The sequence below is a fragment of the Balaenoptera musculus genome, chromosome 7, assembly GCF_009873245.2.
Source record: "Balaenoptera musculus isolate JJ_BM4_2016_0621 chromosome 7, mBalMus1.pri.v3, whole genome shotgun sequence".
NCBI lineage: Eukaryota > Metazoa > Chordata > Mammalia > Artiodactyla > Balaenopteridae > Balaenoptera > Balaenoptera musculus.
In genome coordinates this window covers 47,896,293-47,920,262 of record NC_045791.1, presented here as the reverse complement: position 1 = coordinate 47,920,262, position 23,970 = coordinate 47,896,293, and the positions used below count along the sequence as shown (strand labels likewise).

Here is a 23,970-nt window from a genome sequence, read left to right as displayed (position 1 = left end):
GCTAGAGCATACGCTGGTGGCTCCAGAAGGAAAAGAAGGATATGGGAACCGGAGCTATGGTGGATGGCCCCTTGAGGTACAAAGAGAATCCCTCAGAACTGTATTAAAATAGTAAAAGTTGCAATGTGTGAGTCCGGTATTTTGTTTGCTCCTCCAGAACCACTCTTCATGCTCCTCCATCCTGCTCTGTGTGAGGGTGGTCTTATAAATTGCATCAGTGGGCTCTCTTACCCTCTAGATCACAATCGGTTTGGCCAGTGGGCAGCCCCAGAAGGAAAATACCGTCAGGAAAACACCAGTGGGAGAACAGTGAAATTGGGTATTTATTTCCCAGTGTCTTCTTTGCTAGGTTGCTCTGGGTTGGCAGTGCTCCATTCATCAACATAGTCATACTTGCAGTCAGATAGCCCCCTCCTACAATGCGAGCTACTTTGTTGAGGGTCCGGTCATCACTCTCCACCTTGCTCCTTAAGACCTGTGGCTGGACTTCCCTATTCCTTGTCATTTTCCCCTTACCTTGCTGACAACTTTTTAAATGGCCCCTTCATAAAAACATTCTCTGTTGCCTCATTTCAGCATGCCATCTGTCTCCTGCCTGGATGATACAGTGATTAAATATCTCGTGAAAGTGGGCACGAGGCAAAGATTTGCCTTGGGTTAGCTTGGAGGCTTAATCTAACCAGCTTTGGTAGATAAACAGGAACTGGCGAAAATACAGTGAAGTCAAGCACAGAATTCACAGAGACCATGGAGAGGTTACTGCAGTGGTCCAGACAGTGAAAGTGACAGCTAAAGAAACATCTAAATTTATGAGTAAAGAGAAGCCCTCACTTGTCATCAGAGTAGCACAACATCAGTTTTGAAGCCTGAAACAGGAACGTGAACTTGATGGAAAGAGGAGAGGTCACACACAGTGCTTCTCCCCATCCTTCAACTTCCTGACCTTGTCTCTTCATGACATCATCTCCCTAAAACACCACAACAACTAATTCTGATTTACTAGTGTGTGAAAAGAGTTTCCCATCTCTAACCAACAAAAATAAGGGTTATAGGATAATCCCTACAGATTTTTTTTTGTATTCCACATCCATACCAGTACTCACTGGTACCTTTCCAAATACAAAACATAATCATATAAATCACCATATTCATTTTGGTAATTTTTGCATAGCAAATAATGATAGTTACAGCTTTAACCCATTGAATAAAATAAGAATTCACAAGTATATACTGACATAAATAAATGGAGAAAAGGAAAAATCTCTTCCTTACAGTTGAATGTTAACGAACAAATGTAGAAGAAATAATGAAGTTAGAAAATTATCACTTGGCAACCATCATAATTACAACTGATTCATGCAAGAATAATCAACGAATACTAAAACTCACGGGTGAAAGTTTGATGAGGAATAGGACATTTACATTGTCTCAAAGTATTCTGTATTAATTAAAAATTTTTTTAAAATAAGAAAGCTTACAGTGGAGAAAACTAGCAGACACTACCTTCAAAGATAACATCATCAATTATGGGAACAACTTTACTGAAGAAGACACATCACTTCTTGGTATCCAGTCAAAATGGCATAACCAGAACTTAATCATAACGAAAATCAAATTGAGGACTTTCTATGAAATAACTGGACTGAACTCTTCAAAAATATCATGAAAAACAAAGAGGCTAAGGAATGGCTTGAAGTTGAAGAGCTATGAAAACTAAACACAATGTGTGATTCTGGATTGAATATTAGACTGGGAAAATAGTAATAATTATGGATATTACTGGGAAAACTGGCTAAATTTGAATATAGACTGTTGATTATTAGCATTATAAAAGTACTAATTTCCTTAATTTTAGAAAGTCTAAATGTGACTATTACATAATTAAAGGTAATACCCTTGTTCTCGGAAAATGCACATTAAAGTATTTAGGGATGAGTGCGATGATGTCTGCAACTGACTTTTGAATGGGATCAAAGGAAAATAAATTATATGTGTATATGTGTGTATATAAAGGTTGATATAGATATGTGTGTGTGTCTTTGGGGATGGGAAGGGTTTTTTTTGCCCTTGTGTTATTGAAGTGTGTGTGTGTGTGTGTATTCATTGTATCACCTGTTTTTTGTGTCCTGGAATTTATGATTCTACCCTTAAAATTAAGTGTACTAGCTCTAATTACTTCAAAGAACCCTGTATTTTAACTACTATTCTTGTTCCCTGGAAGTCATCTTTCTGAAGAGACAAATGATTACATTCCTTGCCCTTCATGATAATCCTTATAGTACTAAAAATGAGAATATTTTAGGAGAGACCTGTGGCTTAGTGGTTAAGACCTCAGTATTTGAAGCTAGACAGATCTAAATCGGGGCCTTTTGATCTAAACTCTGGGGATTCTGCCCATATCATAACAGAAGGTGGCTTATTGGCTATATGAGTTGGGGTACGAACATTGTGTCAATCAATAACCCCAAACATATTTCCACAGACCAGCACCCACATGGCAAGGGTTTCATATGCCTGCAGTTAACCTAGGAAATTAAGAATAATGTCACAAATATTTATAAAGCTAAACATATTCAATTTAAAGAACTTTATTGTAAAAGTGTGACTTTATTTTTTTTTTAATTCCAAAAACTAAAAGCATTTTATGTTAACATCCTCTTTTTGAAATGATGGTGGGAATAAATGATAATAGGTTGTTTTAATACTTTATTTGGCCAAATTAAAAATTGGCGACCCTGGACTTCCCTGGTGGCGCAGTGGTTAAGAATCCACCTGCCAGTTCAGGGGACACGGATTCGAGCCCGGGTCCGGGAAGATCCCACACGCTGAGGAGCAACTAAGCCCGTGTGCCACAACTACTGAAGCCCCTGCGCCCAGAGCCTGTGCTCCACAACAAGAGAAGCCACCGCAATGAGAAGTCCGCGCACCGCAAAGAAGAGTAGCCCCTGCTCACCTCAACTAGAGAAAGCCCACATGCAGCAACGATGACCCAACGTGGCCAAAAAAAAAAAAAAAATTGGTGACCCTGTGTTGGTCCTCTCATTTTATTTAACTGGTACATGAAATCAAGAGTCCAGGAACCAGTGGGATAGACAATCACTACTTAACCTTATAGGTTAATATGTTTGTATGTGTGTACCAACAGGTTCAGACATTAGAACTGTATAACCTGTATTAAAGTCTACAAATTTGTCCTGTAATTGTGTATTCTATCATGTGTGCATTAGAATTTCATATTATTATGTAAGAAGATAAATGTTTGAGTCACTACAAATTTATCAAAATGTTCATAGTCAAGAAATATTATTGCTTCTATCATGTACTATACTACTCATAGTACTGTCCTTCCTGGAACATGGGAATATTCTCCAAGGTTGTCAATTAACATTGATTCAACCAGTGTGGCAGCAAAGGCACTAGAGGAGAAAAATATTACAGGCAGTCAAGTATTGTTGGGGAAGATGCATCACCAAGAAATTCTTGACATCACTAGTAGATAATCTTCAGTGTCCACTGAGTACTCAGTGTTGCTCAAGTCCCTTACTACCTTCTCAGAACACTCATATTTGCAAATAACGCTGCCTCTTACCCCACCAAGAAACATGAGGACATTATCATGAACTTCCTCAGCTTCTTTCCTCTGCAATGAAAAATGTCTTCCTTCCCTTCCCTCTGCTTCCCTCCCCTTTCCTGCCTTGCCCCCTCTTTGCTTTTCTCCCTTTCCCTTTCCCCCTCTACCTCCCTCTATTCCCTACCTTCATATCTTTCCAGAGATCATTTTCCCGCATTCATTTCTACATACTCTGATACCTTGCTCTATGAGTTATTCACCTTCTCTTGTGTCTTTATTCTCTCCTTCATGATTGATTCTTTCTGTCCAGCTTGGCACTTTCAAAATTGTTTCTTCTAATTTTGAAAATTAACTTTTCTCAACTGTGATGCATCTTTGTTCACTGTCCCGTTATCTCTTTCCTTTTAAAAATTACCTTCTAGGGACTTCACTGGCGGTCCAGTGGTTGAGACTTCACCTTCCAACGCAGGGGGTCGGGTTCAATCCCTGATTGGGGAGCTAAGATCCCACATACCTCGTGGACAAAAACCAGAAAACATAAAACAGAAGCAGTATTGTAACAAATTCAATAAAGACTTTAAAAATGGTCCACATCAAAACAAAATCTTTAAAAAAATAAATAAAAATTACCTTCTAAAATCAGGGTTCTGTACTCAACACTTTCACTCTTGGTTAAAATTAAATGAAATATAGGTCTCAATGATATTGATGAGAAAACTTGGCTGTAAATAATCTTGTTGATATAAGCACATTGAGTTTTCAAAATACTGTGCTGGCTATTATTCTTCTCAATAACATTATGAGGAAAAGACTGGAAAATATTTTCAAACGGTGAATATAGGAACAAGGAACATTAACCATGTGGAGGAGAGCTGTATATACTCTGTATCTGGTTATCATGAATACCTCCTCTATTTAATGTTTACTTAGAAGGGTAAGATGTTCACAGAGCTATTCAATTGTTACCTGCAGCATTTTGTTTGTTTGTCTTCCAGGAATGTAGCTTTTATTTACGACGGTGTGGAGACCAGAAAGTTCTTAAAATAAATTTATAGGAAATTATATTTCAATTATATTTTGAAGTATAAATCCTTCATTAAAAATATGTTGTTATAGAAAATTCAATTTACTTACTAAACTTTCATGAATCACTACCCTTCGTTAAACTGCCTACAGTGTGTCTGTGTGTGTTGTTGGAAAGCATTAAGGTGCAGGTTTTATGTTTCTTCTTCAAGCTGTTTGAAATAAATTGAGACTAACAGATTCAAATACGAAACCAATGTTGAATCTTATTCTTCCCAAGCACCTTCTCACTCTCTTTAATGCTCTCGGATCTGGCTCCTCTTCCCACCAGTCTACAATTAGCCAAATTCAATGATCTTTATTCAGTCTTTATCATATTTGGCAGATTTTTAGAATTGGATGAGGATGGTCATCACCACCTCCTTCACTGAATTGCGTCTTCCTTTGTCTTCCATAAAACTAAACTCTTCTAGGTCTCTTCTTACATTTTAGATTCTTTGCCTTTACCGTTTATTAATTTTTTCCCACTTCTTACAGATTTATTCAGCAGCATCAGCCTTTTTGTTGAGCTGGTGCTGCAATTCCAACTTTCTGTTGGTCTTTTATACTTGCATATTTGCCTATCATCTTCAACTTCATACATCCAAAAGTGATTTGACCATATTCTATTCCTCTCAACCACCAGCAAAACTGGCCAGAAGTCAACCTGCTTTCTCAATATCTGTTATTGTTTGGGTCCTTCTTCAGGCTCAGCAAAAGAAGTAAGTACAAATTACAGAATATATAGAGGAACGAATGAGTAACTCTACAGGCGGATTCAGGGACAATTATAACTGTAAACTCTGATCTGGGTTTGAAGAATGTGAGGGATAGGGCAGTCCAAACAGCAGAAATATTATAGAAAAGTGGTCAAAAGTATAGATCCTGCAGCCAGATTGCCTGGATTCAAACATCAACTATACTGTTTACTAGCTGAACAACTTTGAAAAGTTTCTTAGCCCCTCTTTGCCTCAATTTTGTCATCTGTAAAATGGTAATAATAATTTGTATGAGGATTAAATGAGTTAATACAAGTAGAGCTTTCGGATCAACAGTTCCAAGCCTATGGTAATTACTATATAAGTATTTGCCCTGATGATGATGAAGACCAAAGACACGCATGAAAATCAGAAACAGGATGGCATGTTTAGAGCATTCACAATAGTTCAATATGGCTACAGTGAAAAATGGGTATTGATACTGACAGAGAGGCAAGCAGGGGCCAGATAATGAAGGGCCCTGAGTGCATGTTGGCTCTTTGGCTTTAACATATGACATAACATAACATAATGGTGATGAAGAACCATTAAGACATTTGTAAAAGAAATAAAGGTAGAGTGAAGATGCTAGAGTAGATTCTGACTTTAAGGAAAAGGAAACAGAGAGCAGGGTCATAATTTGAGAAGTTACTGGAAGAATACAGGCAAACAATGATGAGACATAAGCCCTGACTACTTCCTCATCTATCTTTCTACCTCTGAAATCAAACCCATCCTTCAGGATTCAGTGACATTTTTCTTATGTCTTATTACTGGAAGAGAATTTTCTCTCCTGTGAACTTCTATGGGACTTTGATGTGTATGTTCACACCCAGACAGTTTTGAGAGTGAAGGAGGAGACTATTAATAATTATAATAAAGCAACAGGCATAAATGAGGACCCTCCTAGGCAAAGCAGGACATAGGATCACCACTGTATTCCATTTATATGGCACTTAGCCATGAAGCAGTGGTTTAAAATACAGTTTTCTTCCTCTCATCACCCTCCTTCTCCAATTTTTGCCACAAGAACACACACACCAGAAACTGTATGATTGGCAGAAACTGGCCTTAAATACTTCTGTATCTTCTGTACTTTGTACAGAGAAAGTGTTTTCTAGGTATTTAGTAAAAGGTCAAATTAGTTAATTTTTAGCATTGCTCTAAATAATTCTATTTTTAAAAGAGTCATTTATCCCTCTAAGATATTTTGCCCTTTGCTTATATACTCTAACAGAGGGCTGTCATTATATGCAAGATATATAAAAGAATAAAACATCAGAAAAGTTACAAATGAAAATTGACCTTGGTATATTATAGTAATATTGGATATATGTAATAAATATTTAAATGGACATATATTACATCCATAAGAGCAAACACACTACCTCTCTGTTACCTATAAAGAGACATAGATATAAGTGTGGGTATATGTATAATTATGTATATACATAAATATTTCCAAGGTATAAGGTCCATAAATTGATTTTTGACTCTTTAGAATTTAAAGATTATATAATACTCACCTTGTTCTTTGCTGTGATGGAACTACTGAGTTTGCCATTTAAAATTTATTCCTCTGAAAGGAATTAGGGATTCTGGACCTTGTTTTCTCTTCAATATCACTTGGCCTGATTCTTATCTGCATTATTAATGTCCATCGTTCATCAGGGATGGTAAAGAAACGTCTTGTTCAGCAGTATTTCTTGCAGTCACAGAAAACACACATTTCTAAAGGCAAACAGATTGCGCCTTTGGTCAACCTTAGTCATAAGTGCAGCCATTCTCCCTACCTCAGGAAAAATGTCTATTGAGTTATGCTGACGGATATTGTCAGTAGGTGCAACGCTGGAGCAAAATATAGTATCTATAAGATTGTGATCTTATAAATATGCAAGGAGGTGGATAATAGGATTTATGGAGAATGGTTAAAGTATGTAGACATATTTCTTTCAGAGACAAGGATAGGAGGAAGGACTTCAATCAAATGCAGCAGAGGTTTCCAATTTGTAATGTTATGATTTGCTAAAATAAAACTCATTAGGCAGTTAACTGCATGAAATTTAGTCTAAAACTAGCCAGGTATGTCTTAGAATTTTATTCTACCATTCCTCTTTCCCCACCCCAAAATCTTGGCATTTCCATGGCATTCTCTCTGGACTATGCCTTAAATGTCCAACTCAATCCAAAGATAACTTCAATGTGGTGAGCTCCAAGTCTCTGGGCTTATTAGATAACCTCTCTTATCTTTCAATCTTAGAGCATTAAAAACAAAACAAAACAAAACAACAGCAACAACAAAAACTCATCTAATTCTAAAAGCCTACCAGGGCAATAGTTACAAATACAGTTCCAAGTCTCATCTCAAATTAAATCAGAATCACCATAAAAGGGTCTAAAATGTCTAATGAGTTGTACTGTTAGAATGAGGTAGAAGAAAGCTATAGCAAGCTCCCTAGGAGGGTCTTATAATCAGCAAGTCTGGGAAAGCCTAGCTTAGTGGTTGGTAGCCTGGTAAGGTTCAAGGCCTTCAGGAACTCATCATTAGTTGATTATAATACTTAATTAATAAAATACTCAAAAGTCAGAATGGGCACATCACCAAGTATCATCCCTGAGTTACAGAGTTTGATTCAGTATGATACTGTTATGTAACCAAAGACTTCCCAGCAATATGGGCTGAATAAAGAGAATAAAACAGCTTATCCTTCAGCCTACATGATTTAGATATACTAAAAGAAAATGAGTTCTAACATCAGGGACTTAATTAGCTCGTATAGACCTTTGTAAAAATTAGGGGGAAGTCTCCTTTTCTCCTCTGGGGAAAACAGCTCTGTGCTGGGACAAAGGATACAGTAAATGGATTTCAACTGGCACTTTTGTGCAGAACAACCTGAACAACTGGTTGTCATTATTGATCTAAACTACCAACACCAAGAGAGATCACAGAGGAAAAGATTAACTTCTAGGCCAATAACCATTCTAATATTTCAAGGCTGTGGAATGCTTTTATACACCCAAATGGCATATTATGATTCACATGAGGACTAAAAAGTTATGATAGGGAATGGGACAAGTACCCATAGGTCTTTGCAAACTTCATTGAAGTTTGCTGTTGCTTTTTGGTTAGACTGTAAAAATATTACCTATTATTTAAGGAAAAAAAACTAAAATAGTACAGAAAGGTATAAAATACTATTATCCCACTCTCCTCTCAGAGCAATTTCCTGAATAACTGTCCAGGCATTGTTTCTTTTGTTTCTGTTTTTTAAAATTTATTTATTTATTTGTTTATTTATTTATTTGTTTATTTATTTATGGCTGTGTTGGGTCTTCACTGCTGCATGAGGGCTTTCTCTAGTTGCGGAGAGCGGGGGCTACTCTCCCTTGTGGTGTGCAGGCTTCTCATTGTGGTGGCTTCTCTTGTTGCGGAGTACGGGCTCTAGGTGTGCAGGCTTCAGTAGTTGTGGCACGCAGGCTCAGTAGTTGTGGCTCGCCGGCTCTAGAGCGCAGGCTCAGTAGTTGTGGCACGTGGGCTTAGTTGCTCTGCGGCATGTGGGATCTTTCCAGACCAGGGCTTGAACCCGTGTCCCTTGAATTGGCAGGTGGATTCTTAACTACTGCGCCACCAGGGAAGTCCCCAGGCATTGTTTTACACATATGCAAACATACTGTTGTTATTATAAATAATGAAACGTTTTTACATCATTCTACACTTGACCTTACCATTAATATAGCTTAGATATATTTCCATTTGGCACATATAAATCTACCTCATTCTTTGTAAATAATGTGTAGCATTCCATTCTGTAGATTTAATTAAACACTTATTGATAGACACTTAGATTTTTCTAGTTTTGCTCTATAGCTAGCAAGGCTGTAATGAATATCTTTCTTTCTGTATTTTTGTGAAATCTATGAATATTTCTGTTGGATAAATTCTTGAAACTGGATTTTCTAGGTCTAAAGTATTTACATTTTCCATGTTTATTTTAGACAGCTGGATTAAGTGTAGGTGCTTCTCCTTGAAGCAGGGGCCATCATACAATCCTCTTTAATTTTTAATCTCCCAACATATCTTCTAGGCCAAATAATTCTACAACCATAACAACTGTAAGGGGAGGAACCACGCCCATCCCACATGGTATAGAAAAGTGCCTGCATTGCACTTTTTAAAAAGTTGAATAAATGAATAACCTACCAACTTGAAGAGTGATTGCAAACTGCATTGAAAACATCCTTCACAATATCTTGAAATTTAGGACCAACCACATAAAGCCAATAATGCTTTTTTTTTTTTTTTTTGCAGTGAACCCAACACAATCAGCATGTACAGCAATGTCATATTTCAGATGGTGGGAGCTGCATGACATCATATTAGTATTCAAAAACAATGACTACTTGAGAATGAAAATGAGGAGGTATGGCAAATACTATCAGGACATCTGATGCTGTTAAATTTTTACGTATCCTATGAATGAGAAATAAAGAATGTAATTTAAATTATCTTTTAACAATTATACTTAAAAGAAACTATCTCATTCAGCAATAAAGTTTTTATTTTAAAATACTGAAGAAGATTGGAATATTTATTTCTAAGATAGGAATTATCTACATTTTTTATTACAATAGCAAAACATGGTTATCATAATAAAGTCAAGACTACAAAATTTACACAGTAGAAAATAATAAGCCCAAAGACAACTCTTGCTAAAACTTGGTTTATATTTTTTCATGAGTTATTACTACCTGTAACATTAGATCAAAAACATTTACTTAACCTTTCAAACTTCCTAAGCTGCTGTTTCTTAATTGATCTTCCAGAAGACCAGAAATACTATTGTTATAAAAACTATAATACCTGAAGCTCATCATTTAACTTTCCTGAACACTGGATTCTTATTGACATAATGAAGTGTTTGGAAGACATGAATTTTCAAGGTACATTCTAGTATCAAAACACTATTTTTCTGAGAATAAAACCAATTTCTGGTGGCATAAAACAATAAACTATCATAATTAACATGGTGAATCTAGTAAACCTCACATTAGTTTTCTAGGCTTCTAAGACAATATACAGAGGATTTCTCATAAGGAGGGATAGCTGCTGTCTACACATTGATTTTGTTATAACAACTGTCTGGGGGAAAAGATGTCCACATTACAGAAGGTCACCTGGTTCTTAGGAATCTGTGGAAGATGATTTCCTTTCTGCTCTGTGAGGCTGTATTTCATCAGGCAGCCCACGTCCCAGCCTGTATCGCAACTCTAAAATAAAACCTAACTCTGAATTACCCTGACAAATCTAGTCTCCTTGGTATTACCTGAACTACAATTTGGAAATGAATTGCTGAATTTTAGGGCCTTTTATAGCCAGGTACAATTTTTGAGAGCATCTCCTAAATCAATAGTTTAGGGATCAAGTTCTGCCTAGACCTAAGTTAACTGTGTCTCGGAAGCCATTTAGTTTTTTGGTCTTAAACTTCATTGCTGATCCCCTTCCGCCATATATATAGAAGGATGAACGTCAACTAAATAGAAACTATGACTTGCTGAAGTGCTGTTACTATTGACACCTTAAAATCACATATAACCTTTTTCTATGCTAGACTAAGGCCAACTATTAGTACAGCATGCAGATTTTTCTCTGTGTCCATTATAATATCCTAATGATGAAGGAAGTTTGGTCAATAAACAGTTTTAATATCATATTTTTAAATTGTTATTAAAGCAGTGGTTTTCAAAGCATGGTCCCCAGACCAACAGCATCAGTATCACTTGGGAATGTGTTAGAAATTCATATTTTTGCCTCCCCGTCCTCATTGAACTAGAACCTCTGCAGGTGGCAGCCTAGGAATCTGTGCTTTAACAAGTCCCCCAGGTGATTCTGACATGTGCTCAAGTTCAAGAACCACTGCTCCAAAGCATTCTTATGCATAGGGCAACAATGTTACCCAGTGGCCAAACATATACACTATTTTTCAAAAATTATATATATTGTTTATATATATATATACTATATGTAATATGTATACTATATTTTTTCACAATTTTCGCTCTTTTTAAAGTGGGCTTGGAACTCAATCCCAAAATTCACATATGTGACAAATTTCTACCTCTTCTTCTTTTAAATCTAATAAAATCCAAAGTTGAGCACTAGTTTCACTGGATTGCCAGGAAATTAAATCTCACTCAGTATTACAACCTTCTCTCCCAGGACTCAACCAGAATCCAAGAGGCTTATGTGGTGTTCAGAAAATAGGAAGTCCATCATAGCCTCTGATGGCATCCTTATTTTCCATACTACTGTGGATCCCTGAGGCCAGTATTCCAGATTCAGCTCTGCTGGGCACACCATGCAACCATTATTCTGAAGTTTTGCCTCCTTCTGAGTGCACTGTCACAGATTAGGGGGTGGAGCCCTAGAAATCACAGGACCCTATTGCATTTGGTCCCTGTCCCAGTTTCTGAAAAGGGCTCCTCCCTCTCTTGCCTCAGAGGCACTTCTCTGGCTCCTTCTACCCGCCAAGAAACCAACTCATTTCTTTAGTAAACTTAGTCCTTTACAAAAGACCCCAAAGCTTAAACTGCTTTAAAATAGAATTTCCTGAAATGATGCAAATGTCCTATATCTGTCCTGTCCAATCCAGGAACCACTAGCCACAGTGGTTCCTGAGCATTTGAAATGTGGCAGGTGCAACTGATGTATCTAATTTTTAATTTTAATTAACCGTAATGTAAACAGCCTCCTGTGGCTAGCGCCACCTTTCTAAAGGCTTTTGCTTTCACCCTGCTACAAAAATACTAATGGCCTAGCCATCCTCATGAATCTGGCGAATGGAAAATATGGAGAGCAATACGATACAGCATCTCAAGAAAGTTCTCTGGTGGTGAGTAGGGGGGTGTTCGTTGCGCTGTTCAAATTTCCTGCATGTTTGAAAATTCTCAAAATAAAAATTTGTGGGAAAAAATATCCTGCCGTAAAAGCCCATTTGTAAAGCCCAGTTACAAATGGATTTATGAGCAGGGATCTTGAGGGATGAGCTCCAGCTGTTTTAATTCAGCCGATTCAGACAAGTGGTAGGACTGATGAGGAGGGCCCAGTGCCTGAGAAATCAGGAGATGGCTGTGAAAAGAGAGAAAACCTGGGTACTTTGACGTGAGAACAACAACAACAAAATCTCAGCCGTCAGGGGAAGCAGAAGCTCCTCCTCCAGGCACGCCTCCGAATGGGAGGGTTCTCTTCCCAAGGGAGACGGAGGCGGTGCCTTCGGGGTGGAGGGGCCGTCAGCGAGTCAGTGGGAGGTGGTGCTCTGGTGAGCTTCTGGCCTAAATTGTTACAGATAAAGAAGTCAGGCTGGCGGAGTGAGAGGTATTTAGGTCAAGCAAGTCGGAACCAGAAGCTAGGAAGAGGCAACCTGGTGGAGTAGAGGCATCACACAGCGGCTGTTAACACACAGATGCTGAAATGGATGCAGGGAGGGGAGAGACCAAGGGAAAAAGGAGAGAAAGGAAGATGAGTGAGAAGAATTGTATTTTGAGGTACCCAAAGAAGATCCTGCTAGAGCATAACATCCTGCGTAACCGAGTCTGCCGGGCAGGCGCGAAGTCGCTCTTGGCTCCTTTATTTTTGCAGACTGAGCTCTTGACATTAGCGTGTATTGACTCCAAGAAGCGTTATGACTGCTTGGAAACACTGCCATAAACAAAGTTTCCAGAATCAGACACCTAGAAAGCTAAGGCCTGATTCTTCTCAACCTTAAGATAAAAATTAGAACAGAGCTCTGGTTATCTGACATCCAGAAATAAGTGTCTAGGAAGATGTGCAGTGTGAATCTGATGTCAGGGAAGATTTTTCAGATGTGACCTTGGACCTAAGTGAGTAGAATCTAAAGCAATGTACTGTCTACCTCAATGTCACACCAGGCAGAGGGGGAGTGATCACTATTCTTTGTTCTTATTCTATCGACCAGAAAAAGATTCTTTAAAGAAGTAGAAGGAAAGACAGATGGCATCTTGACAAGATATTCAGTATATCACAGTTGTAAACATTTAAATAATTCATTGTTTCTATTTCAAAATACCAGACTCTTTTTGAAATCTATTTTTCTGTGTTTTCTCTCTTCTACTTTTGCATAGATGAAATGTCAAGATATAGTCAAGAACATCAAGAAAAAAATAACTCCTGGTAAGTCTGTGTCATGGTATTTGAGTAGAAACATTCGTTACATCTGTTAGTTCAGGTAAGCAAGAAGCAAATTTCCTGTTATTAGAAGTTCTTAGCCATCAGATGTCTGAGCTGCTCAGGTATTTTTAAAGAAAAACAAAGTATCATTCAGTGGTCTAAAAGAAGTTAATTGTAGGAATTGAGTGGAAGGATTCCCTGGACTGCAGCAAGTTAATGTGAGTTTCACTTCATCATTGATATATTAATCCTTAAAACTGGGCAAAGACCACACAGTTTAGTCTGTTTATTGCACTTACTAAAACAGCTATTAAAGCTGTCACTACTTGTCATTTATTCATTTCCTTTTGTGAATATCTCTTCAAGGTCTGTCTCCTTTTACTAGACTTTAAATTCTGAGAGGAGAAGACAAGAATTTTATTCTCTGCCATCAGCACTCATTAAACGTTTGGTGAATAAATGAATGATTAAGTAACACATGGTTAGAAATCTGATCACTTCCTCAACTTTCTCCATAGTATCTTTTAGCAAAAAAAAAAAAAAATGTGAAAGGTAAGCGACTGACGATTATCATCGTCTCCCTAATTTACTTAAATGAATAAAATTGGAGAATTTTAAAGGGATGAGTTATGACAACTATCTTATTTTTTGCATCAGCAGACACCATGCTTCATGCACGATTCAAAAGAACGGTACGTTTGTTCTGTGTTATTTGGAGAAGAAAAGAGCACTAGATAGCATACGGAAGGCTGGATGATGTCAGGGAGGTAAGATGTCTTGCCCCATAGTCAGCTCATTAGGTAAGAGGCTTTCCTGTAGCTGTGGTATGAACTTTTACAAGGTGGTTTTCAATTTTTGAAATATTTTCACATAATCTCATTTAGTCTGTACACTAACAAAACAAATATTACAATCCTAGTCCCAACTGCCCACTGCAAATGTATAAACTAAAGCAGAGAAAAGTTAACAACTTTGCCCAAAGTTGCAAAGTTATTAAGGGATAGAGCCTTAACTCAGATTCAGCAATTTTGACTTCAGTTAACTTCTAACTTTTCCATGGTATCACCTGTGAGACTAAACTCTGTGCCAATTTATTTGGATTTCATACATATTTACTCTCTATATTTTCTGCTTCAACTTTATGGTAAAATAGCCTTAAGAAGAAAAGACAAACACCTCATCTCTTTATTATTCATAACTGCTTTGAAGGCTAGATCGGGAGTAGAAAACTGTGAGACCTTGGGTAGATTATTTCATATCTTTGGGCTTCATTTGCAAAATAAAGAGATTGGACAATCGTTTCTAAAGTTCCTTCCAGCTCCCAAATTTAATGAGGTCATAGATTTATCTCTGTTTTATTTTTTGGGTACTTACTTTTACTTTTTTCTTCACCAGAACCACCTATTTTTCTTAAGGGTTTCCTTTAACTTCTCGAATAAATGATAAAATAATATATATACAAGTGAATCGGTGTAAGAATTGGGGGGAAGAAAGCCAAACAGAGGCACAATTGAAGGGCTTCAACAGTCCTATAAGATTTACTAAATGCTTATGGAATCAATACTATGCTCTGTGTTCAGAGTAGTTGGGAGTACAAATAATTATAGGTTAAAGTTATTCAATGCCTACCATGTATCTAACACTGCTGTGTTCATTAACTATTAACTCATTTAATCTTCTTAACAGCTTTCTGAGGTATTAGTCCCACTTTACAGCTGAAGCACAGAGAAGTTAAGTAGTTTTTCCAAGTAAACCGCTTGGGAATGGTGGTGTCAGGATTTGATTGCAGGTGGCCTAGCTCCAGGGACCAAGATGTTACCCATCTCACTATATTGTGTGGCTTTAAGGTACTCCCCATTTAGTAGAAAAGATTAAACAAACAAAAAATACACCATAACTATAATGCAAAAAATATAAAAGTGTGTTAAGTCTTACAGAGCATTATGTGTTTTACGGAAATTAATGGTTATGTCTATTATGTGTCAGGAACTTTTCGTATGTGGTTAGGTGTTTAGTTTCTTTAGTAAATACGGAAAGTTAAGCTCAGGAAATTACTTTCCCGAGTCACAAAGATAATGGCATGCCAGGAGTTCCATCTCACGTCTGGGAGACCATATTCTTGCTACTGCACCAGGCAATCTCACACATCCAATCAGTTATGGCCATCCCTAAAGGCTTCATAGACAATGAGATTTGAGATGAACTATGAAAAAAAGAGTAGGTTTCTTTTTTCAGATGGAGAAAGAGCTCAGAGCAAAGTAAGGAAAGGCACCCAGAAGAAGGAATGGTTGTCCCATTTGCCTGGAATAAAGGCTCTATGAATGGAGAAGTAGGAGATAAGGCTTGAAAGACGATGAAAGGTCTTAGATGGCAGACTCAAACGTTGGTAGGTAAAAGTGAGCCAGTAGAAATGCTTGAGCTAAGGAACACTTCAGTTTTTCAGGGAAGACAGAGTTTTTCCTGGCCTGAGATCCAAAAGAAACTACTCACGTGAGGCCTTATGCAGGGAACAAGTTTACCAGGCGTGGCAAAGCAAATTCCCAAAGTAGTTTTAATCCAACAAACACTCATGGAGTGCCAGGCATGGTGTTTTGTGCTAAATACTTTAACCTTAGAACAAAATTCAACAAAGGAAATTTTATAAAGGGCTAAATTAATAGGGCCCAAGTGTGCAGCCTTCCAATAGTCCGACAGCCCAAGTTTAGGCTTTAAAGATCTCAGAAAGGTAGTTTGATCATCTGTTCCTTTAACTATGATCCTCAGAAATTTTCTTCTGGATGAACTCTTCACTTGAAGCCAAAAGCATACAGGTTAAGATTATACACTCGGATGAGCACCTTAGTTTCTGATATTCTCTGCTGCATACCAAGTGCAGATTAATCCACAGGCTTTGAAAATCAGACCAGCAGGTATTACCAGCTGTCCTGTATCACAAACATTTAGCTTGACTATGAATGATGGACACAAACAAAAGCAATCTTCATGAAAATAATATGTGCCTCTCTGGGTAGAATGCTCTTTTAAGGGAAACCAGTGAGAAATATTGCCTGGCACTGAAGTCTGTAATCATACTCACCCTTTCCCTCAAGATTGTCATTACCTAACCTACTGGCATGGAAAAAGGTTAATGTTCGTTGACTGCTTAACAAACTTAAAATCTGATTAAGGCAACTACGAATCACATCAACTCAAGTAAGATAATTAGAACTAGGATTGAAATTTGGGATCCATGTAAAAGATTCCACAAAGATTACTTAAACCTCAAATCTTATTTTAAAAATATCTTTAGGCAGAAATAGGAAATCTCTTTGTTCATTCTATTTCAATTCAATTCACTAAGTAACTGAAGAAATCTACGAGCAACAGACAGTTGCCTGATCGGTGCAAACATAAACGTTTGCGTAGGGATTAATTTTATTCTCAGTTTAAAATCAGCAGTGTTATTTTTTTTTTTAACTGAAAAAATAGGTTTACTTCATTGGTTCCTCCCATTATCAGGGCTGGTAAAAAAAAAAAAAAAAAAAAAAGAAGACTAATTTAACGTGCTTTCTAACAAAAAACACGGGATTGCAGCACTGCCTGCAAAGATGGGCGCAAGAAGCTCATCCCTTTCTGTTAAGAACTTGTGATTTTTCTGCTCCACCTTGTGGCCATAATGCAACTACTACATGTGAAAGTTAAAGGTTTTTCTCTGAGCTGGTCAGGCCTTCTAAATAGCCGCATTGCGGGAACCCGCCTCTACACAAACGTGTAGAAAATGGTGTCTTGCTTTGTAGCCGGAGATGGGAAACAGACTTGCCCTTTTTCCTACGTCCTCCCCCATTTCCTTCATTCTTTAATTCCTAATCCTCAGGCCCGCCCACCCACGGTGCCCCTAGGGTCTTTCCGCTGTTTGACCTCCGCCTCACCCAGCATCCGGTTGGTCGCGCCCCCTTCCCCACCCTCCGCCCTCCCTCCGGGTTCTCGCCCGTGCCTCGACCCCCGCAATCCCTGCCGCGAGGGCCCGCCCCCTCCGCCGGCAGCCAATGGCGGCGCGGCCCCGCCCCGCCCCGCCCCTCCCGCCGCGTCCCAAGCTGGTTTGGGCCTGGGTTGCGAGACCCTGAGACTCTTGGCTCTTCTGCTGGGCTTCGGCAGGCGCGCGACCCGGAGGCACGCGGCTCGGCCTTGGAAGCCATGGACTCGCAGGGGCTGAAGGTGAGCAAGAGCTGGCCGTGTGTTGCCGTGGGGGGTGCCGGGCTGGCGAGGGGCCGGGGGGCGTGGGGAGCTCGCGGGCCGACCTGGCTAGGCTGTTGTTACCCTGCGGTACCTGCCGCCCCGGCTGGCTAGGTGCCCCCGCCTGGGGTGCGGGCCTGTAACCTACATCACTTGCTCTCCCTCCGCGGGCCCTGCTTTGCAATCTTGAGGTCTGGGCAGCCTTACCCGCGCGCTGCTTTCCGAATTGCCGTTAGTGTGCTTTTCCCACCCTGTTGGTTGTGTTTACTTTTACTTTTGTACCCTGTTTACTAGGAAGGTTTGGTCAACATAGGACGCCTAGTGCGTCTCCCGGGTGCAATTTTTAAGGACTTACAGCAAACTAGTGCCAGCTCCCCCCGTGGGACGGTAAAACGAGCACGGAAAGATGATACGAAATCAGTTAAAGACACAGGCTTGAAAATGGAGGAGTATTTTAGGGTGATGGTCTTCTCTGTTTATCACTGATGCATCCGTTCAGCAAATATTTAATGACGGTCCACGTAAGAAATGATATGAAAACAAAGACATGAGACTTGAAAGTAAAAGAAGTTACTTTTTAGGATGATTATCTTCTCCATTCATTTGTTCACTGATTCCCTTATTCAACACATATTGATGGAGGGCTCACTGTGTGTCCACTGGAGCTGGAGATAGTGATGAACAGAAAGGAACAGTCCCCGCCTTCACAGGGACTGTGAATTTATAATCTAATGTTGGCGAAAACCTTAATTAAATTAATTCAACAAATGTTTATTGAATGCCTCCCATGTGTCTGGCACTATTCTAAGCCTGAAGATAATAAGCCCTGCAGTAATAAAGCTAAGAAAAACCCTCCCAAATCTTTCTACATTTGGCGAGGGGGAGTCAGTCAGTAAACAGGTAAATGCAATGCGTACCATGTTAGCTGGTGAGGAGTGGTTGGAGGACAGTTTGGCAGTGATGGGGGTGCTGGAGTGTCTTTTGCTTTTTTGCCTAAAGTTTTGCGTTATCTTCCTGTGAAGCCTTCCCTCATCCCCTTAAGTATTTTCATCCCCTTAAATTTATCCTTTGTACTGCCACCCAAATGAATTTTTTAATAAAAACACTTTCATGCTAAAAACTGATTTAACTCCTCATCACTTAGACTAGAGGATCAACTCAATAGGAGGCCCTTCTTGACCCTAGCTTTCTTCTAACCTTGTTATCCAATAATCCCTGTTCTACTTAACGTTCTAGAACAGGAGCTTTAAGTAGAACAGCAAACTTTAAAGGGCCAGGTGGTACATATTCAGGCTTTATGGGCCATAGGGTCTCTGTGGCATAGAATCTGCCATCGTATCATGAAAGCAGCTATAGACAATACTTAAACATGGCTTTGTTCCAATAAAACTTTACTTACGGACACTGAAATTTGAATTATTTGAATATAGCTCCCTGTGCTATACAGTAGGAACTTGTTGTTTATCCATTATCTATATAATAGTTTGCATCTGCTAACCCCAAATTCCCAATCCATCCCTACCCCACCTCCCCTCCCCCTTGGCAACCATCAGTCTCTTCTCTGTGTCTTAGTCTGTTTTTGTGTCGTAGATAAATTCATTTGTGTCATACTTTCGATTCCACATATAAGTGATATCATACGGTATTTCTCTTTCTAACTTACTTCACTTAGTATGATAATCTCTAGTTGCATCCATGTTGATGCAAATGGCATTATTTCATTCTTTTTTATGGCCGAATAGTATTCCATTGTGTGTGTGTGTGTGTGTGTGTGTGTGTGTGTGTGTATATACACACACACACCACATCTTCTTTATCCATTCATCTGTCAATAGACATTTAGGTTGTTTCCATGTCTTGGCTATTGTAAATAGTGCTGCTGTGAACATTGGCATGCATGTATCTTTCTGAATTTTCTCCGGATATATGCCCAGGAGTGGGATTGCGGGATCATACGGCAACTCTATTTTTAGTTTTTTGAGGAACCTCCATACGGTTTTCCATAATGGCTGCACCAATTTTATTCCCACCGACAGTGTAGTAGGGTTCCCTTTTCTCCACACCCTCTCCAGCATTTGTTATTTGTAGATTTTTTAATGATGGCCATTCTGACCGGTGTGAGGTGGTACCTCATTGTTGCTTTGACTTGCATTTCTCTAATAATTAACGATGTTGAGCATCTTTTCATGTGCCCGTTGGCCATCTGTATGTCTACTTTGGAGAAGTGTCTATTTAGGTCTTCTGCCCATTTTTTGATTGGGTTGTTGGGCTTTTTTTTTTTCTTTTCTTTTCTTTTTCTTTTTATTTATTTATTTATTTATGGCTGCATTGGGTCCCCGTTTCCGTGCGAGGGCTTACCCCCGTTGCGGCAAGCGGGGGCCACTCCTCATCGCGGCGCGCGGGCCTCTCACCATCGCGGCCTCTCCCGTTGCGGAGCACGGGCTCCAGACGCGCAGGCTCAGTAGTTGTGGCTCACGGGCCCAGCCGCTCCGCGGCATGCGGGATCCTCCCAGACCAGGGCTTGAACCCGTGTCCCCCGCATTGGCAGGCAGACTCCCAACCACTGCGCCACCAGGGAAGCCCTTTTTTTTTCTTTTTTTTTCCTGAGTTGTTTGAGCTATTTGTATATTTTGAAAATTAAGCCCTTGTCAGTTACATCATTTGCAAATATTTTCTCCCACTCCGTAGGTTTTTTCATTTTGTTTGTGGTTTCCTTTGCTGTACATAAGCTTTTAAGTTTGATTAGGTCCCATTTGTTTATTTTTGCTTTTAATTCTATTACCTTGGGAAACTGACATAATAAAACATTGGTGCGATTTATGTCAGAGAATGTTTTGCCTTATGCTCTCTTCTAGGAGTTTTATGGTGTCATGTCTTAATATTTAAGTCTTTAAGCCATTTTGAGTTTATTTTTGTGTATGGTGTGAGGATGTGTTCTAACTTCATTGATTTACATGCGGCTGCCCAGCTTTCCCAGCACCACTTGCTGAAGAGACTGTCTTTTCTCTATTGTATATTCTTACCTCCTTTGTGGAAGATTGACCGTAGGTGTGTGGGTTCAAATAGTCTTTAGATTCTAGTCTCAGTTGAAAATTTTAAGCTTTTCTGGGACAGGAACCATATCTTATTCATCTTCATGTTCACCGTACCTAGCCCAGTGCTTGGCACTAGTAGCAGTCAGTAAATGTTTGCTGGATTGAACAACCTAACCTGAACCAAGGGAGTGGAAATAGGTGCGGGGAGTGGGAAGCAGACTAGAACAACAGAAGAAGAACCTACTGACTGGTTAGACTTATGGGGACTGTGCAAACAGGAAGAGAGGATTCCTGACGCCATGTCTGGCTTGGGTTTTGGGGAAATTGAAATAGGAATCTGGAGCTGCGATGAGAGGTCTTGGCTGGACACGTGTTTTTTTTTTTTTTAATATCAACATTCGGGGTTTGGAGGAACTTTTTTTTTTTTTTTTTTTGGAATAGGAGTTTTACAGTATGATATCTCAATTAATCCTTACAATGACCCATAAATGACTACCAGCATTTTACAAATGAGCAAACTGAGTGACTATAAGATGGACCGGAAATTTGAAAACAGGTCTTAAAATCCATGCCCTTTTTATGATACCATGCCACTGCCTTTTAGGAGAGTTATAGGTGCTTAGTGATACTAAACGCTGGACAGAAGTCAAGTAAGATGATATTAGAAGTGTCCTTAGTGTGGCAAGCTAAGAAGTCATTTGCAACCTTAGGGAAAGGGCTCTGGAGGAAAACTGCACTTTCCTGAGGTGTGCTGCGGGGATCTTGGAATTGGTGTCCGGATCACACTTCGAAGAAACAGTGGCTGAGAAGGGACTGGAGAACAGTAACCACAGGAGGGAAGCAGAGTAAAAGTTGGAGGATGTTTGCCAGACTGTTCTAGAGAAGCGTGTGGACTGTAGCTCTCCAGAAACAATGGACTGTTAAAAAAAAAAAAAAAAAAAAGCTGTTCAGACACTCATTTTAATCCTGTCAATCAGTGCTTCGTCTGTATTTCTTGCTCCTGCTGAACCAGCTGAAGAGTCAGACCAGGGAGGTATGGGATGGCCCGAATTGGTTTGTGGGAGTGAATCAGGTATATCACGGTGATAGTGAATATGGTTTCCCTCTTTGATTAGGTTAGCAACTAAGCCTTAGATGTGATCCTGAGAAAAATGGTGTAAAGCATAGCTCCAATTAATCAGAACTTTGTATCTCCCGATACTAGTTTTCTGCCTCATGTATAAATAATATAATTTTGAAAAAAGCCTAATGATAGGGATTTCCATTAAAAAATAGATCCTTATTACTGGACTGAATGTCAGTATTATGACATAGTATGAGTGTGTTTCATGTTTGGTAATTGCAATCATTGTTGCTTTTGTTGTGGTCATCCATGTACAATGCTTGGTGTCAGTCTATTTATCTCTTGTAAAAATAAAATACAGTGTGTGTGTGTGAAAAAAAAAAAAATAGATCCTTTGTTTTACTGACAGTTATTTGTTGTGGAACTCAGAAAACAAGATAACCTTTGACAATCAATTGCTGAGTTTAATTGGTCATTACTTTGTGATGCTATAAAAACAAAATAGAAGGGTTTTTGTTTTTAAAAGAAACCTGGTCTGGCAGTGGAAGCCTCTTGTCCTTTTTTTTTTTTTTTTTTTAAATTCCTGCTTTTTGTCTGTTTTCCCATTTTCTAAAACCTTAAGAAAATGTGGGGAAAGGAAAGAGGTGAAAATACCCTGACTTCAGTAGTGTTAAGAAATAGTTTAGGAAAAAAAAGATGGAAATTATTAGAAAACATTGAGTTATTTCAATAATTTTGTGTTCACTGTATTCTACATTCCTTAAGTGCTAGCCTTTAACAGTATTTAAGGAACTTGGAAGAAAAAAACGTTATCGAAGTTTTAGATTATTCAAGATCTTAGGTTAATATCTGCTTAGAGTATTTCAGAACATCAGAATCTCTTTTAACATTTAGTCTTTATTTCCTCTTAGACTTTGATTAATTACTATTGTCAAGAGAGATATTTCCATCATGTGTTACTTGCTGCCAGTGAGGGAACTAAGAGGTATGGCAGTGATCCCATCTTCAGGTTTTATTATGCCTATGGTACATTAATGGAAGGTATGTGCTAATTATTAAACATTTCCATAAGTTTTAAATTCTTGTTTTGCACGAAGAACAATTTTCACTTCGTAATTTTGATTTTCAGGTAAAACTCAAGAAGCTCTTCGAGAATTTGAGGCTATTAAAAATAAACAAGATGTATCACTTTGTTCTCTAATTGCACTGATATACACTCATAAAATGAGTCCCAATCCAGGTATAGTATTTAAGTACAATGCTTAGACAGTTTTTTCTACTCAATTCATTTTGATTTTTCTCAATTACCTTAACATTCAGTCTAATCATACTGTATTATGTATTATCTGTAGATACTATTTATGTCATAGTTGTTTTATCTTCCTGACAAGACTAAGTTTATCAAGCATGAGAAATATGGGTCTTCTATTGCTTTCATATTCCTTATATCCTATGGCAGAAGTTTCATTAGTATGTAGGAATTGTTTGAATTAATGTAAAGGTGAATAAATATTAGCAATGGTTAAACCAAAAAAGGACAGCTCAAAACAGGTATATACATAAATTACTCTGTAGCAGCCAACTTTACAGCTTGTTTTGTGCATATATAGCTACATGCAGTTTCTCTCTTCTACTATATCTTGAGCTTCTTAAAAGCCTTTACATCCCCCAGGGGGGCTAGTTCTTTGGAAGATATTCAGTAAATTTTTATCCAGTAGTAGGTTGGGAAATATGATTAGATTATAGAAGGAACTTTATACATAAACCAGCAATTAAAATAGTGTGCACTGTCTTAATACATAGCATATCTTAATGGCTGAGGCAGAACAGTATTGGAATTATAGGTAATAAAAAAGAAATAGTATTGTATTCATCCATATATATCCAGTAACAGCTAATAGCATTGTAAAAATAGATCTTGTTTCAAATAGTTAAACAATTACCAAATGTCAAATTTTTTTAAATATTAGGGAACAGTTTTTTCTTAAGCAAAGTATCACTTACATCCTTCACCCACATATACTTGTACAAATAAATAAAAAGTTATTTAAAATACTAATATATTTAGTTCATAAACAAATATA

The 23,970-nt window shown here is 38.4% G+C and overlaps 1 protein-coding gene across 7 annotated transcripts in view; it reads left to right on the top strand.

The window, feature by feature from the left end:
- Nucleotides 1–17,665: 17,665 nt before the first annotated feature.
- Nucleotides 17,666–23,970, top strand: part of TTC21B (tetratricopeptide repeat domain 21B) — a 99,336-nt gene continuing 93,031 nt past the window's right edge. For all 7 annotated transcript variants that reach the window (XR_005020576.1, XR_005020574.1, XR_005020575.1 and 4 more), the window contains exons 1-3: nucleotides 17,666–17,770; nucleotides 22,798–22,927; nucleotides 23,016–23,126. Coding sequence is in view for 3 of the 7 variants with exons in the window: in XM_036857623.1 (XP_036713518.1) it covers nucleotides 17,750–17,770; nucleotides 22,798–22,927; nucleotides 23,016–23,126 (262 nt within the window). In the remaining 4 variants the exon portion in view is untranslated. The remainder of the gene's footprint in view (nucleotides 17,771–22,797; nucleotides 22,928–23,015; nucleotides 23,127–23,970) is intronic.